This window comes from Aphelocoma coerulescens, chromosome 25, assembly GCF_041296385.1.
Source record: "Aphelocoma coerulescens isolate FSJ_1873_10779 chromosome 25, UR_Acoe_1.0, whole genome shotgun sequence".
NCBI lineage: Eukaryota > Metazoa > Chordata > Aves > Passeriformes > Corvidae > Aphelocoma > Aphelocoma coerulescens.
In genome coordinates, this window is record NC_091038.1 from 3810761 (window position 1) to 3823835 (window position 13075).

Below are 13075 nucleotides of genomic sequence, written 5' to 3' on the forward strand. Positions count from 1 at the left end.
CCAAGAAGATAATTAATGAGAGAAGATGTTCTGGACACGAGGAGAGGATGTTCTTGTTATGGGACATTGAGAGCGTACAAGGAAGAACTTGTGGATAATATGTAACAACGATACCTTTGCTTGTACAGATGATTGTTTTACTGCCTGAATGGTCATTGCTTGCTAGACAGCCTTGTCACTGTTTGCTAAGCAGCCAATCTCAACAGGGTACAGCCATTGGGAAGAGCTAGAACTGCTAAGAACAGCAGCAGAGAAAATAAAAACATTTTACAGCTTTGGATTACAACAAGGGTGAGCTGTTCTGTCCGTCTCGACAAAGCCACAGGGCCCCGTTCCAAGTACCGGAGCCACCAGGCCCCGCCCTGAGAATGCCCCCCTAAGCAATGGGGGTACCCCAAAACTGCCTCAGGAACACGAGATACCCCAAAATCCCTTCAGGCATGTGGGATACCCCAGAACCCATTCAGGAACAGGCCCCCCTGACCCTGCTGGGCTGCCCACAAATTCAGGGGGCGCAGCGTCGTTCCTGCAAACCGCGAGGAACGCAGCGCAGCTGCTGTCGGTGCTGCGGCGATGCCGGCGCTCTGTAAATGGAGCAGGCCCAGACTGCAGGTGGCCAGTGAGCATCTCCCCGAGGGAAAGGAACCACAGGGGTCTTCTGAATAGGTTCCAACCACAATTATTGGGTGGAGGGACCAGGGACAAAAGACAAGGAAAATGGAAAGGTCCAGGGTTCTTATACTCAGGGAAAGGGGACGGAGAGAAGGGGAACAACCAACGGGATACAGCAGAGGGGGTGGAACAATAGGAACAATAACCAATGGGGATAACGCTGAGGCGGGAGCTACAACAGGGAACCAACGGGGTGTTGAACTGGGAAGAACTTTCTAGAGGGAGGCTGTGGCCTTAAACCTCGGTGCCGCCCTCGGATCCGCCCTCTGGGCTGTCCTCAGCCTCCTGGTGTTCCCAGCACTGGAGAGCCAGGGTTTGATGGGCATTGGACGGCCACAGCCCACCAGAGGGCTGGGTCCCCACAACAGTCCCCCTCAGCCTCACCATTCCCAGCCTTCAGCTGTCTCATCCAGAGCCCATCCCACCCCTCCTGGGCAGGAAGACCCCCTTCCCAGTCCCTATTTCCCCCATCCCACCCACACCCCCCATGTGTATGCCCATCCCACCCCTCCAAATTTGCATCCCACTTCTGCCAGTCCCCTTCCAACCACACCCCACCTTGAAGGGCTGTGGAATCGTGTAAATTTGGGTTGGGATTGAGTCATTTTAGAAGGCAATTGAGACATATTGGAGTGGGATTGAGACATTTTGGAACAGAATTGAGTCCTTTTCAGTGGAATTGGGTCATTTTTGACACTGTACCATGCCGTAAATCTAGTCCCTCTGGATGGGAGAGAATTTACTGAAAGTCCTTGCAAGGAGTTTCAAAGATAAGGTGAGACTTTTCCTTTAGTTTCAATGCTTCCAGATAGTTGTTTATTAAGTCTTATCAGAGGAACAGAGCCACTAGCGTGACCCAGGTACAGCATAGAAGACAGAAAAGCAGGAGTGAGCCCTGATTATCAAGATTTACACAGCTTTTAAAGATATTTTAACCAATAGTTACTGAAAACGTACATTATTTTCACTTTCCTACCAATTATTCAGTAACATGACTAGGAACTGCAGAATTTTCCATCCAATCATTCCAAACTACTTTTACTGCAGAATATGGAGTAGTAGAAGAAGAAGGTTTAGAGAACAACAATCCTCCATTTTGATATTTTTTACTCTTATCTATTTACTACAAAGAGAAGCCTAAAACCTCTAAATTTTTCACCCTGTGACAATCTTACATATTAGTCTATCACCTAATTCACACCACTGTATTTTCTAGTTCCTGTCTGACTGCTGGTAATTTTTTCCAAGGTTTGAAGCTAAAACAGTGTTGTTCAGGGGGGTAAGAACCCTTAAAAACAGGCAGAGAAATATTCTCGGCACTCTGGGTTCCTATAATTTTGAGGTGACGGATTGATCCCTCTTGGCTTTTGGAGTTTGAAGAGATGGAACAAACTCCCTCAAATCCCCACAGAACCCTCAAATCTTCCCAAATATCACCTTGAACCCAAAATTCCCCCCACATACCAGTAAATAAGTGAGACTTTAGACGTCTCTGATCAATTTCTTTATTTTTACCCCAATTTTGGGTGTTTTTAAGGGATGAAGATGGATCAAAAGAAAATTCAGGCCAAAACAAAAGGACCATCAGCCAGGTGTCTTCCCAACACGAATCACCAGGAATGTGGGTCACCAGGGCTCTTCCCAGCGTGGGTCCTCTGATGGGGATGAATTTGGAGCAGAGGACAAAGCTCTTTCCGCAGTCGGGGCACTCGCAGGGCTTCCCTTAGCGGTGCCTCCGTTGGTGCCGGGTCAAGAGAGAGCTGTCTGAGAAGCTCTTCCCACACTGGGGACACTCGTAGGGCCTCTCCCCGGTGTGGATGCGCCGGTGGGTGACGAGGTGGGAGTTGCGGTTGAAGCCCTTCCTGCAGTCAGGACAGCTGAAGGGCCTCTCCCCAGTGTGGGTCATCCGGTGGGAGGTCAGGTTGGAGCTCTGTCTGAAGCTCATCCCACATTCCTCACATTTGTAGGGCCTCTCCCCGGTGTGGATGCGCTGGTGGGCGATGAGATGGGAGTTTTGCCTGAAGCCTTTCCCACAGTCGGGACAGCTGAAGGGCCTCTCCTCCGTGTGTGTTCGCTGGTGCAGGAGGAGATTGGAGCTGGTCTGAAACCTCTTCCCACACTTGGGACACTCGTAGGGCCTCTCCCCGGTGTGGATCCTCTGGTGCCCAGCTAGTGCTGAGCTCTGCCTGAAGCTCTTCCCACACTGCCCACACTCATAGGGCCGTTCCCCGGAGTGCAGGCGCTGGTGCATGATGAGGCTGGAGTTCCGTCTAAAGCTCTTCCCACATTCCAGGCACTTGTAGGTCCTCTCCCCCGTGTGCACACAGCGGTGGGTGAAGAGGTTGGAAGTGTGGCTGAAGCTCTTCCCACATTCCAGGCACTTGTAGGGCCGCTCCCTGGTGTGAAGCTGCTGCTGGATCACCAGGTTGGAGATCCAGCTGAAGCTCCGGCCACCTTCCCGGCACAGGGTGGGTCTTCCCTCCTCAGAGCACCCTGGGCTGGTTTTGGAGTCCCTCCTCGTGGGGGATCTCCGGGGCTTTTCCTCCCCGTTGGATTCCTGGACTGGCGAGCTGCTCAAAACGGCCTCTTCCACCAGGTTCTGCCACGGGAATTTGTCCTCCCTGGGCTCCATGCTCAGCTCCTTGTCTGGGGGAGGAAGGACAAGGAGAGGATGGAATTTGCCTCCGTGCCACAGGGAAGGGGAAGGAGATCCCCCCAGTCCGCCCCCGGCAGCGTCGGCAGCGGGGTTGTCCTGCAGCCGGGGGCGATGCTGGGCTGGGAGATGGAGCAGGACAGAGGAGGAAAGGGGCACTGACTTCCCCCTCACCTGCCTGGGGCTCCTGGGGCATCTCCCTCTTCCTCACAGCCTCCTCCTCCATCTGGCTGAGGTTTGGGAGTGGGAAATCCTGGTTTGGGGAGAAACAAGGGATGAGTGTGTTGGGTTGGGGCTTCCTCCTGCCCAAGTCCACCTCTAGAAGTCACCGGGTACCTGGTGTCCATAAAACCAACAAAAAATTGACAGTGAGTCAAAAACAGCCTCCAGGAGTTCCTCCTTTCCAGTCTCCTCACTTTGGGTTCTGGGGGTCCCTCTTGTCAGGGCTGCTGGGGGTCCCGTGGGTCCTGGGGATCCCCCTCTCCGGGGTCCTGCTTAGGGATGCTGGGGGGTTTTGGGGGTCCCACAGGCCCCTTTTTCCTGATTCTGCTTCGGCTCCCAGAGGTCCCAGGGTCTCCCTCTTCAGCCTCCCTCCACTCCAGGCACTCAGGGCTCCCCCCTCTCCTCACCGCCCCTTTCAGGGCTGAGGGGTCCCAGCCCCGCCTCATCTCCAGGCCCCCCCACCCCTCCAGGCTCTTGGGGGTCCCCCAGCTCTGGTATCGTCCCTCTCTGCTCTCCCCACTCCATGGGTCCCGTGTTCCAGCCCCCAGCTCTCCTGGGGATCCCCAAAGCCAATGTCCCACCCTGCCAGTACCGGGCGATCCTCACATGGACCCCCAAGACCCCCAAGGGGCAATTATAGCTCAGCTTTGGAGTCCTGCAAGATCCACATATCCCCTCTGGCCCAAAAAATCCTTCCCAGGGACATGCAAGGACAGCTTGGGCTCGATTCCAGAATCTGCAAGCTCCAAACACCCCTCCAAAAAAACCCCTCTGGTGACCCCCCGATAGATTTGGGGTAAGCTCCCCCTCCCCACTCACCTGCAGCATGGGGGGGAAGATGCTACCGGGGCTGGGGGTGCTGCGGACACAGTGGGCGGGCGGTGGAACCTCGTGGTTCTCCAGCTCCTCCTCCTCCTCTCTCCCTCCTCTTCTCCCTCTCCTCCTCCACTCCCACCCTGCCCCCCCTTTCCCACCCCCTCTGCCCCACGGCTGCTGCAGCATCGGCTGCTGTGTGGGGGGAGCCCCCGATCAGCCCCAGGGATGGACAGGGGGGTTGGGGACCCCCCAGTGTGGATCCCTCCCTTCCCCAGAGCCCCAGGGAATCGCTCCAGGGCTCAGGTGCTGGGGGACAGGGCAAGACCCCCATGGAACCGCTCTTCTGCTGTCCCAACCCCACCTTTCCCTCCCCTCTCCTCCCCTTTCTCAGCGTTCCCCCAGTCCACAGCCTCATTCCAGCTCAATTTGGGTGTCCCATCCCCATCCCGCTTTCTTTCGTGGTCCCAGCCCCCTCTCGCCCCCCCCCCCCGCACCTTCCCCATCCCCAATCCCTGCCTACCCTCCCCCGGCCTTGGTTTTGGGGGTTCCAGGCCCCTCCTGCTCACTTTGGGGGTTCCATTCCCCATTTCGCTCAATTTGGGGTCCCAGGTCCGCCCCCTTCTCACCGCTCACCCCGCGCCCGGGGGGGCTCCCAGCACCACCAGTGCCACCAGTGCGGCCCCAGCTGCCCCCACACGCCCCATGCCCAGCGCCGGGCGCTGCCGACAGCCCCAAAGCAGCCGCGCTGTGCCCTGGGGGGTCCCCAGAGCGGCCCCGCCCCGCACGGCACTGGGAGCACCAGTCCGGACCAGTGCGGAGCGCGGGCGGGCGGCATCAGCCGTGCCCGGGCAGGGCCGGGCCCCGCGGGGCTCCCGCCCGCACTCGGCCCCCGCCGGGACAGCGCGGGGGGGCCCGGCCTGCCCGCCCCCACCTCCCCCCTCCCCAAATTCCGCTCCGGGGGGCGCTGGGGGTGGGGGGGGCTCAGCTGGGGCCAGAGGTGCCGGAGCCACGTGTCCCCCGCTGCCAGCACCGCCCCCTCAGGATTAGGGGTGCCCCAAAACTCCCTCGGAGCTGGCGGATACCCCGCAGGTCCCTGAGGAGTGGGGTCCCCTCGGCCTCATCATCCCCATCCTTCGGCTGCCTCATCCCAGGCCCCATCCCGCCCATCCCCCTCCGCCACACTTCATCCCACACCCCAATCCACATCCCACCCTTCCTGGGCCCCATCCCGCCCGATCCCATTTCTCCCGGCAGCCGCCACCGGGACCCCAAAACCCCGCGTGCCGGGGACTCCCCAATATCCCCCAAGGGGCATTTGCGACTCACATTCGGAGCTCTGCAAGATCCAAACATCCGCCTCCCCCCCGCCGCACCAAACCCCCCTTCCCCCAGGAACCAACAAAGATACTTGGGGCTCGGTGCTGGAGTCCTCCAAGCTCCAAAAAGCCTCTCTCCCAAAACAACCCCAGGCACCGCCCAAGATATTTGGGGCGAGCTGCCCCTCCCCGGTCACCTGCGGGATGGGGGAAGCGATGCTCCCGGATCCGAGAGCTGCGGACACAGAGAGCGATGGAGGCACGTGGAGGCTCCTCTTCCTGCCTCCTCTGGCCCTTCTCTTCCTCCCGCCCCTCCCCCTTTATCCCTCCTCTTCCTCCCGCCGTCCTCCGTCCAGCAGCTCTGCTGCCGCCCCCAAACCTCGGGCTGGAGCGGGGGGTCTGGGACACAGCCCCGTGCTGGGGGACAGAGCTGCTGCTGGGGCCATCGCTGTGTCCAGGGCATCCTTTGTGGCCCTCGTGCAGCTCCAGGCTCCCGAGGGCTCCCCGAGGGTTTCTGTGGCTGTCCCTGCTCCCCAAATCTGTCGCGTTTGATGCCCAAGCGCGGCAGCCCCGTGCCCTGTGGCAGCAGCCGGTGCCGGGACACAGCCCCGGGAGCTGCGCTAATGCCCGGCCGTGCCCAGGAGGGACTGAGGGGAGGGGACTCCATAAGGATCCCCCCTCTGCGCCCCTGGCTGCGCACGGAAAGGTTCCTTAGTGCATGGGAGCGATGTTCCGGGGTTTCTGGGCTCGGCGGGGCCGAGGCGGCGGCAGCGGGAGCCGCGGGGCCCGGCCCGTGGGGGCGGCCGGGCTGGAAAAGTGCGCGGGGCCCCAGCGCGGTGCCCGAGGGCTGAGCGGAGCGGACGGGAACAAGCCCCGGAACCCCCCGGTGCCCGAGGGCTGAGCGGAGCTGACGGGAACAAGCCCCGGAACCCCCCGGTGCCCGAGGGCTGAGCGGAGCTGACGGGAACAAGGCCCGGAACCCCCCGGTGCCCGAGGGCTGAGCGGAGCTGACGGGAACAAGCCCCGGAACCCCCCGGTGCCCGAGGGCTGAGCGGAGCTGACGGGAACACCCCGCTCGTCTCCGCCGCTCCAAGCCGCTTCCCCGGCTCCGGCTGCCGCCGCCGTCCGGCCCCGGCGCGGTCCCGCGGGGTCGCCGCTCTTGGCGCAGCTGGAGGGGCTCGATCCGAGCCGCGCCCCGCCCGTCCCTCGCTGCGGCTCTTTCGGTCACACGGAGCGGCCGAGACCCCGCGCTGCTGCCCCGACGCTCCCTCGCTGCAGCTCTTTCAGTCGCTGCGCAGCCGCCACTCCCCATGCAGTTCTTCTAGAATTTATTATTCCATTCTCCTTCTTTTATTCCATTCGCACCTCCCATCCCACGCCCTCCGCTGCGGCTCTTTCAGCGCCGGGCTCCCGGTCGGTGTCTCGGTGTAGCTCCTTCAGTGCCACGGGCCGGCGGAGACGCCCCTCGGTGCGGCTCTTTGATCGGATTTTCTTCCTTTCTCGCGGTTTTCTCTCGTTCCCAGCTCGCCCGTCCCGCCGAGCGGCTCCTTCAGGGGCCCAGGGCAGCACCGAGCCCTCGGGGCGGCTCCGAAGGGCCCCGCCCGCCGCCGCTGCCCGAGGCCTCCCCGCTGCTGCCAGGGATCGGACACCGCAGGCGGCCCCGGCTCCTTCCTCTCCTTCCTCTTCTTCCTCTTCTTCCTCTTCTTCCTCTTCTTCCTCTTCTTCCTCTTCTTCCTCTTCTTCCTCTTCTTCCTCTTCTTCCTCTTCTTCCTCTTCTTCCTCTTCTTCTTCCTCGCTGCTGCCGGGATTCAGCCCCCGCCGCCGCCCGGCTCCTTCTGCCGCTCCTGCCCGGCACGAAGCGGCGCTGCTGCTGACGGGGCCGGAGCGCGGCTGCCCCGCGACTGCCCCGCGCCTCAGGGCCGGGCCGGGGAGTGACCGCACGGCTGGGGAGGGACCCCCCGCAGGCCAGGGCAGGGACTGACCCCATGGGAGGGACCCCCCGCTGGCCAGAGCAGGGACTGACCCCATGGGAGCGACCCCGCACCGCAGCAGGGAAGGATTCCTGTCCCCGAGGGGGAAGCAGCGGCACGAACTGAGCGCGACTCCCATCCCTTCTCCCTGCCCCGCTGGGCAGAGCAGGGAGGAGCCAGGGATAAAGTGAACTCCGGCAAGGAGAAAGAGGTCGGGGGAAGGTTCTGTTCCAGGGTTTATTTTCCTCCTCACTCTCCTGTTCTGATCCGCTCCGTCCCAAATCCAGTTCATCTCCCCACGTCGGGGTTCTTGTGGCCGCGATGGTGATCCCTGAGTGACCTCTCCCTGCCCTTAGCCCGAGCCACGAGGACCCGGATCTGTTCCAGTTCCATGGAATTCACAGGCATTTGGGGCAGCTGGAGCGAAGCAGCTGGAAACCACAGCGGGCTCGAGAGGGACTCCAGGCGGGCAGGAGCCGGGGCTGTCCCGAGGGAGCTCTCCCGACACGAACCTTGCCGGGCTCTTTCTACGGGAATTGCGGTGAATGCTTCCATTCATCGCTACAAAGCAGAGTCACAAGTGGAGCTGAGCTTTCAGCTTGAAATGAGGGAATCGAACTTGTGCGCGGGGACTGCTGGAACCTCCAGGTGCCACTTGATACTTTAGTTTCGGAAATATTCGGCCCCTCAGCAGCGATGTCCCTCCCAGCCCGCCGGTTCCTGGCTCAGACCCAGCTCGGAGCTCGGAGAAGAAATGCAAAGTCCCAACAGAATCAGCTTTGCCGTTATTTTCTTTTTTCCCCATAGTTATTTTATGCTATTTTACTGTAAAATCTATTTTACTTTTAGGGTTTTTTTCCTTTTTTCCTTCTATTACATAATTTTTGTTCTCTATACCCCTAACGCAGCCTTTGTTCCCCTCCTGGAGGTTTGTGGTGAGGTGCTGTCCCACCGGCTCTCCCCGGAAACCAACGAAATCAATTGAAATAATGATGAATTGTTGAACTCTTCCCTCTGCTGTTTCCAGAAGACTCAGGGAGGAGCCGGGGGCGGGAGGGGGGTCCCGGTGCCGGGGGCAGTCACCGCTCGCCGGGCGGATCCCGGTGGCGCAGCTTGGGAGCCGCGGAAGTGCCCGAGGGAGCGCGGGGGCGGGGGACGAGGGGGTACGAGGGGGTATCGGTGCGGTATAAGGGGGCTCGGGGGGGTCTCAGCGCCAGGGATGGAGGTGCCGGGCGGTCCCCGTGCACGGGAGTGGGGGTTCAGACCTGGATATGGGGGTGCAAGGAGGTCCCAGTGCCGGGAATGGGGGGGTCAGGTGGTCCCGGTTCCGGGACCGGGGTGGACGGGGGGGGGACGGCGGAGTCCCCGGCCCGGAGATAGAGTTTCAGGGGGGTCCGGGGACCCAGAAACGGTGGCTCAGGGGGTTTTCCTGGGACGGGGAATGCGGGTTAGGGAAGTCCCCTTGCCGGGAATGGGGCTTCAGGGACGTCCTCGTGCCAGCTAAGGGGAACAGGGGGTCCCGGTGCTGGGTAGGGGGATGCAGGGGGTCACAGTATCGGGAAGAGTGGTCCAGGGGGTTTAGGGGAGGCCCCGGGGCCAGACAAGGGGGAACAGGGGGGTCCCGGTGCTGGGGAAAGGGATGCAGGGGGGTCACAGTGTCCGGAAATGGTGGTGGAGGGTGTTCTAGTACCCAGAAATGGGAGCTCAGGGGGGTCCCGTGCCCGGGAGTTGCAGTTCGGGGGTTCCCGTGCCGGGGGTCCCACTCGCCCCTCGCCCCCCCAGGAGCGCCCCCGGCCCCAGCGCTGGAGCCATCGCGCTGCTCCGCTGGGCCCCGCCCCCAGCCCGGCCCCGCCCCCAGAGCCGCCTCCGGCCCCGCCATTGGCGCCGCTCGTTCCTGCCCGCCAATGGCAGCTCGGGCTGCTCGTGACGTCACCGGGCGCCGGACCCAGAGGAGAGCAGGTGGCACATGGTGCGCTGGGCTGGGACAGCCAGCTGCAGAGCTCAAGGGAAGAAGCCCAAAGTGTCACAATGGCTCCTTGCCTTCCCATGCAACACCTGGGTCACAATGGTCTCCTTGATTCCATGAGGCCCCACTGTGTCACAATGGCTCCTTGGTTCCATGAGGTTCCGCAGTGTCACCATGGTCTCCTTTGATCCGCATTGTCATCATGGACAATTGGTTCCATGAGGCCCCGCAGTGTCACAATGGTCCCTTGGTTCCATAGGTTTGATGTTGTAACAATGGACTCCTTGCTTCTATGAGCTAGCCTGCTTTTTGCAGAGGTGTCTTTGGTTCCCACAAGGCCCCGCTGTGTCTCAGTGCACCCTGGCTTCCATGTGGATCTGGAGTATCACAAAGGCTCCTTGGTTCCACCAGGTCCTGCTGTGTCACAATGGGTCCTGTGGTCCCTGAGGCCCTCCAAAGTCATCATGGAGGCTTGCTTCCATGAGGTTCCATTATGTGCCAGTGGTCATCTTGGTTCCAGGAGTTTCCTTAGTGTCTCAATGCTCTCCATGCTTCCATGATTCCCCACAATGTCCCAATGCTCTCCAGGCTTCCATTAGGCCCTGCTTTGCCACAATGGTCCCCTTGTTTCCATGAGGCCCCGCTGTGTCACAATGGACGTACGGTTCCATGATGTTGCGTGGTGTCACCGTGCTCTTCTTGAATCCGCCGTGTAACAATGGACCATTGGTTCCGTGCGGCCTGGCCGTGTCACAATGGGCTCCTTGATTCCATGATTCCCCACGGTGTCACAATGGAGCCTTGTTTCTAGGAGGTTCTGTACTGTCACAATGGTCTCCTTGATGCCATCAGCCCCTGCAGTGTCACAATGGCTCCTTGGTTCCATGAGGAACACAATAGCTTGGCATAAGCATTGAGCAACAGCTGCTGAACACACCTGGCAACATCTGCTTGCATCAAAAGAGGGCTTCAAGCTGAGAATGGCACCAGCAGCTTCCATCTGCAACAGACACCCAGGCAAAGGACAGGCTGTGCCAATTTGGACAAATGTGGAGGAAAATATCCTCTGATAGAAGGCAGGTTACACCCAGCCCTCCCCCACCAGGTTCGGGAAAAATGAATTTTCCTGGGAAGAAAGTGAAAGAGATAAAAACCTATTTTTTTAACAAACACACAGGAAAAGGATAACAATGCTAAATATTAAAACCTCTCGCTGTGGAGAGAAAGCTGGCATAATTTGAGAGTCCTTCCGTGTTTCGGTGGGGTCTCCTGAAACATCCATAGACAGCGAGGCCCGTGCAAAGAAACAGGGAGCGATTCTTGAGAGAAGTTTCAGAGCTCTTTCTTCTCCAGCCACACGGGCGGGGCACTGCCAAAGAACTGAGCAATCAAGGGACAACCAGGGCCCTCCTGGCACAGGGCAACACAAAATAACCAGTGCTGAATAGGATTAGGGCACATGTAAGCAGGGAGCAGGGAGACCCCCGTGCCCAGGCCATGCCTCTACCCCAGGGTCCCCTCTCCCATGACCTCATGGCAGGGGGGAGGAACCCCAACACTTCCGGAGGTGTAGTCTCTCTCCTCCTCCTTGCAGCTGGCTCATGGGCCCGCATTCAGGGCCCCCACCTCGGTAGAAAATTCTCCCAATGTGGTCTGATGTGGAAACAGTCAAGAAGAGAAGAAGGGAAAAAAACCCCCAAAGTCCCAGGAAAACAAAGTTCAACTCTCCATCTCCCTCCAGAGAAAAGGAGCTGAAAACTGGCTCAAAAGAAACAAGGTTGCTTCCTTCGCTCTTGCTGCAAGCAGGATGCAGAGGAGTGTGTATGTGTGTCCTTGAACAAACGCTCTGAGAAGTTTGTCCGGTTTTTTTTCCTCTCCCCCCTCTCAGGCTCAGTTGAAAGGCACAGAAATGCACAAAGTTCACTTCTGGGCATAGAGCAGCGATAGGGGATACACATGATAAAGTCACCCCAAGACACAGGGACAGAGAATTCAGTGGAAAGACTCCAAGAATTCTGCTCCCAGAGATCATTCATTCCTGCTCACACTGACCCTTGTAGAAAGGGGACATCGTTCCAGGCAGCCTGTACTGAGCATGTGGCTCCTGAGTAGGGTTTGTTGTTTAGGAAACCTGCTCAGGCTTTTCCATTCTTTCCTTCCAAACAGGAAAACTTCTCCTGGGGCTGTGTGCAGGCAGAGCCCTGAGGAGAGCAGGTGGCACATGGTGTGCTGGGCTGGGACAGCCAGCTGCAGAGCTCAAGGGAAGAAGCCCAAAGTGTCACAATGGCTCCTTGCCTTCACATGCAACACCTGGGTCACAATGGTCTCCTTGATTCCATGAGGCCCCACTGTGTCACAATGGCTCCTTGGTTCCATCAGGTTCCGCAGTGTCACCATGGTCTCCTTTGATCCGCATTGTCATCATGGACAATTGGTTCCATGAGGCCCCGCAGTGTCACAATGGTCCCTTGCTTCCATAGGTTTGATGTTGTAACAATGGACTCCTTGCTTCTATGAGCTAGCCTGCTTTTTGCAGAGGTGTCTTTGGTTCCCACAAGGCCCCGCTGTGTCTCAGTGCACCCTGGCTTCCATGTGGATCTGGAGTATCACAAAGGCTCCTTGGTTCCACCAGGTCCTGCTGTGTCACAATGGGTCCTGTGGTCCCTGAGGCCCTCCAAAGTCATCATGGAGGCTTGCTTCCATGAGGTTCCATTATGTGCCAGTGGTCATCTTGGTTCCAGGAGTTTCCTTAGTGTCTCAATGCTCTCCATGCTTCCATGATTCCCCACAATGTCCCAATGCTCTCCAGGCTTCCATTAGGCCCTGCTTTGCCACAATGGTCCCCTTGTTTCCATGAGGCCCCGCTGTGTCACAATGGACGTACGGTTCCATGATGTTGCGTGGTGTCACCGTGCTCTTCTTGAATCCGCCGTGTAACAATGGACCATTGGTTCCGTGCGGCCTGGCCGTGTCACAATGGGCTCCTTGATTCCATGATTCCCCACGGTGTCACAATGGAGCCTTGTTTCTAGGAGGTTCTGTACTGTCACAATGGTCTCCTTGATGCCATCAGCCCCTGCAGTGTCACAATGGCTCCTTGGTTCCATGAGGAACACAATAGCTTGGCATAAGCATTGAGCAACAGCTGCTGAACACACCTGGCAACATCTGCTTGCATCAAAAGAGGGCTTCAAGCTGAGAATGGCACCAGCAGCTTCCATCTGCAACAGACACCCAGGCAAAGGACAGGCTGTGCCAATTTGGACAAATGTGGAGGAAAATATCCTCTGATAGAAGGCAGGTTACACCCAGCCCTCCCCCACCAGGTTCGGGAAAAATGAATTTTCCTGGGAAGAAAGTGAAAGAGATAAAAACCTATTTTTTTAACAAACACACAGGAAAAGGATAACAATGCTAAATATTAAAACCTCTCGCTGTGGAGAGAAAGCTGGCATAATTT

At 58.8% G+C, this 13075-nt stretch overlaps 1 protein-coding gene across 1 annotated transcript; it reads right to left on the minus strand.

Moving 5' to 3' along the window:
* Positions 1-2222: 2222 nt before the first annotated feature.
* Positions 2223-5957, minus strand: LOC138098720 (zinc finger protein 70-like). Its single transcript, XM_068995456.1, has 3 exons — positions 5877-5957; positions 3500-3578; positions 2223-3318 (listed from the first exon to the last, which is right to left on the minus strand). The coding sequence occupies exons 2-3, from the start codon at positions 3549-3551 to the stop codon at positions 2396-2398; spliced, it is 975 nt and encodes a 324-aa protein (XP_068851557.1). The 5' UTR covers positions 3552-3578; positions 5877-5957; the 3' UTR covers positions 2223-2395.
* Positions 5958-13075: the final 7118 nt, after the last annotated feature.

Coding starts and splice junctions, on each gene's coding strand:
- LOC138098720 (XM_068995456.1), bottom strand. CDS start 3,551: ATGGAGGAGGAGGCTGTGAGGAAGAGGGAGATGCCCCAGGAGCCCCAG. Junction 3,319..3,499: donor GCCCCAGGAGCCCCAGGCAG/GTGAGGGGGAAG, acceptor TTCCTCCCCCAG/ACAAGGAGCTGAGCATGGAG.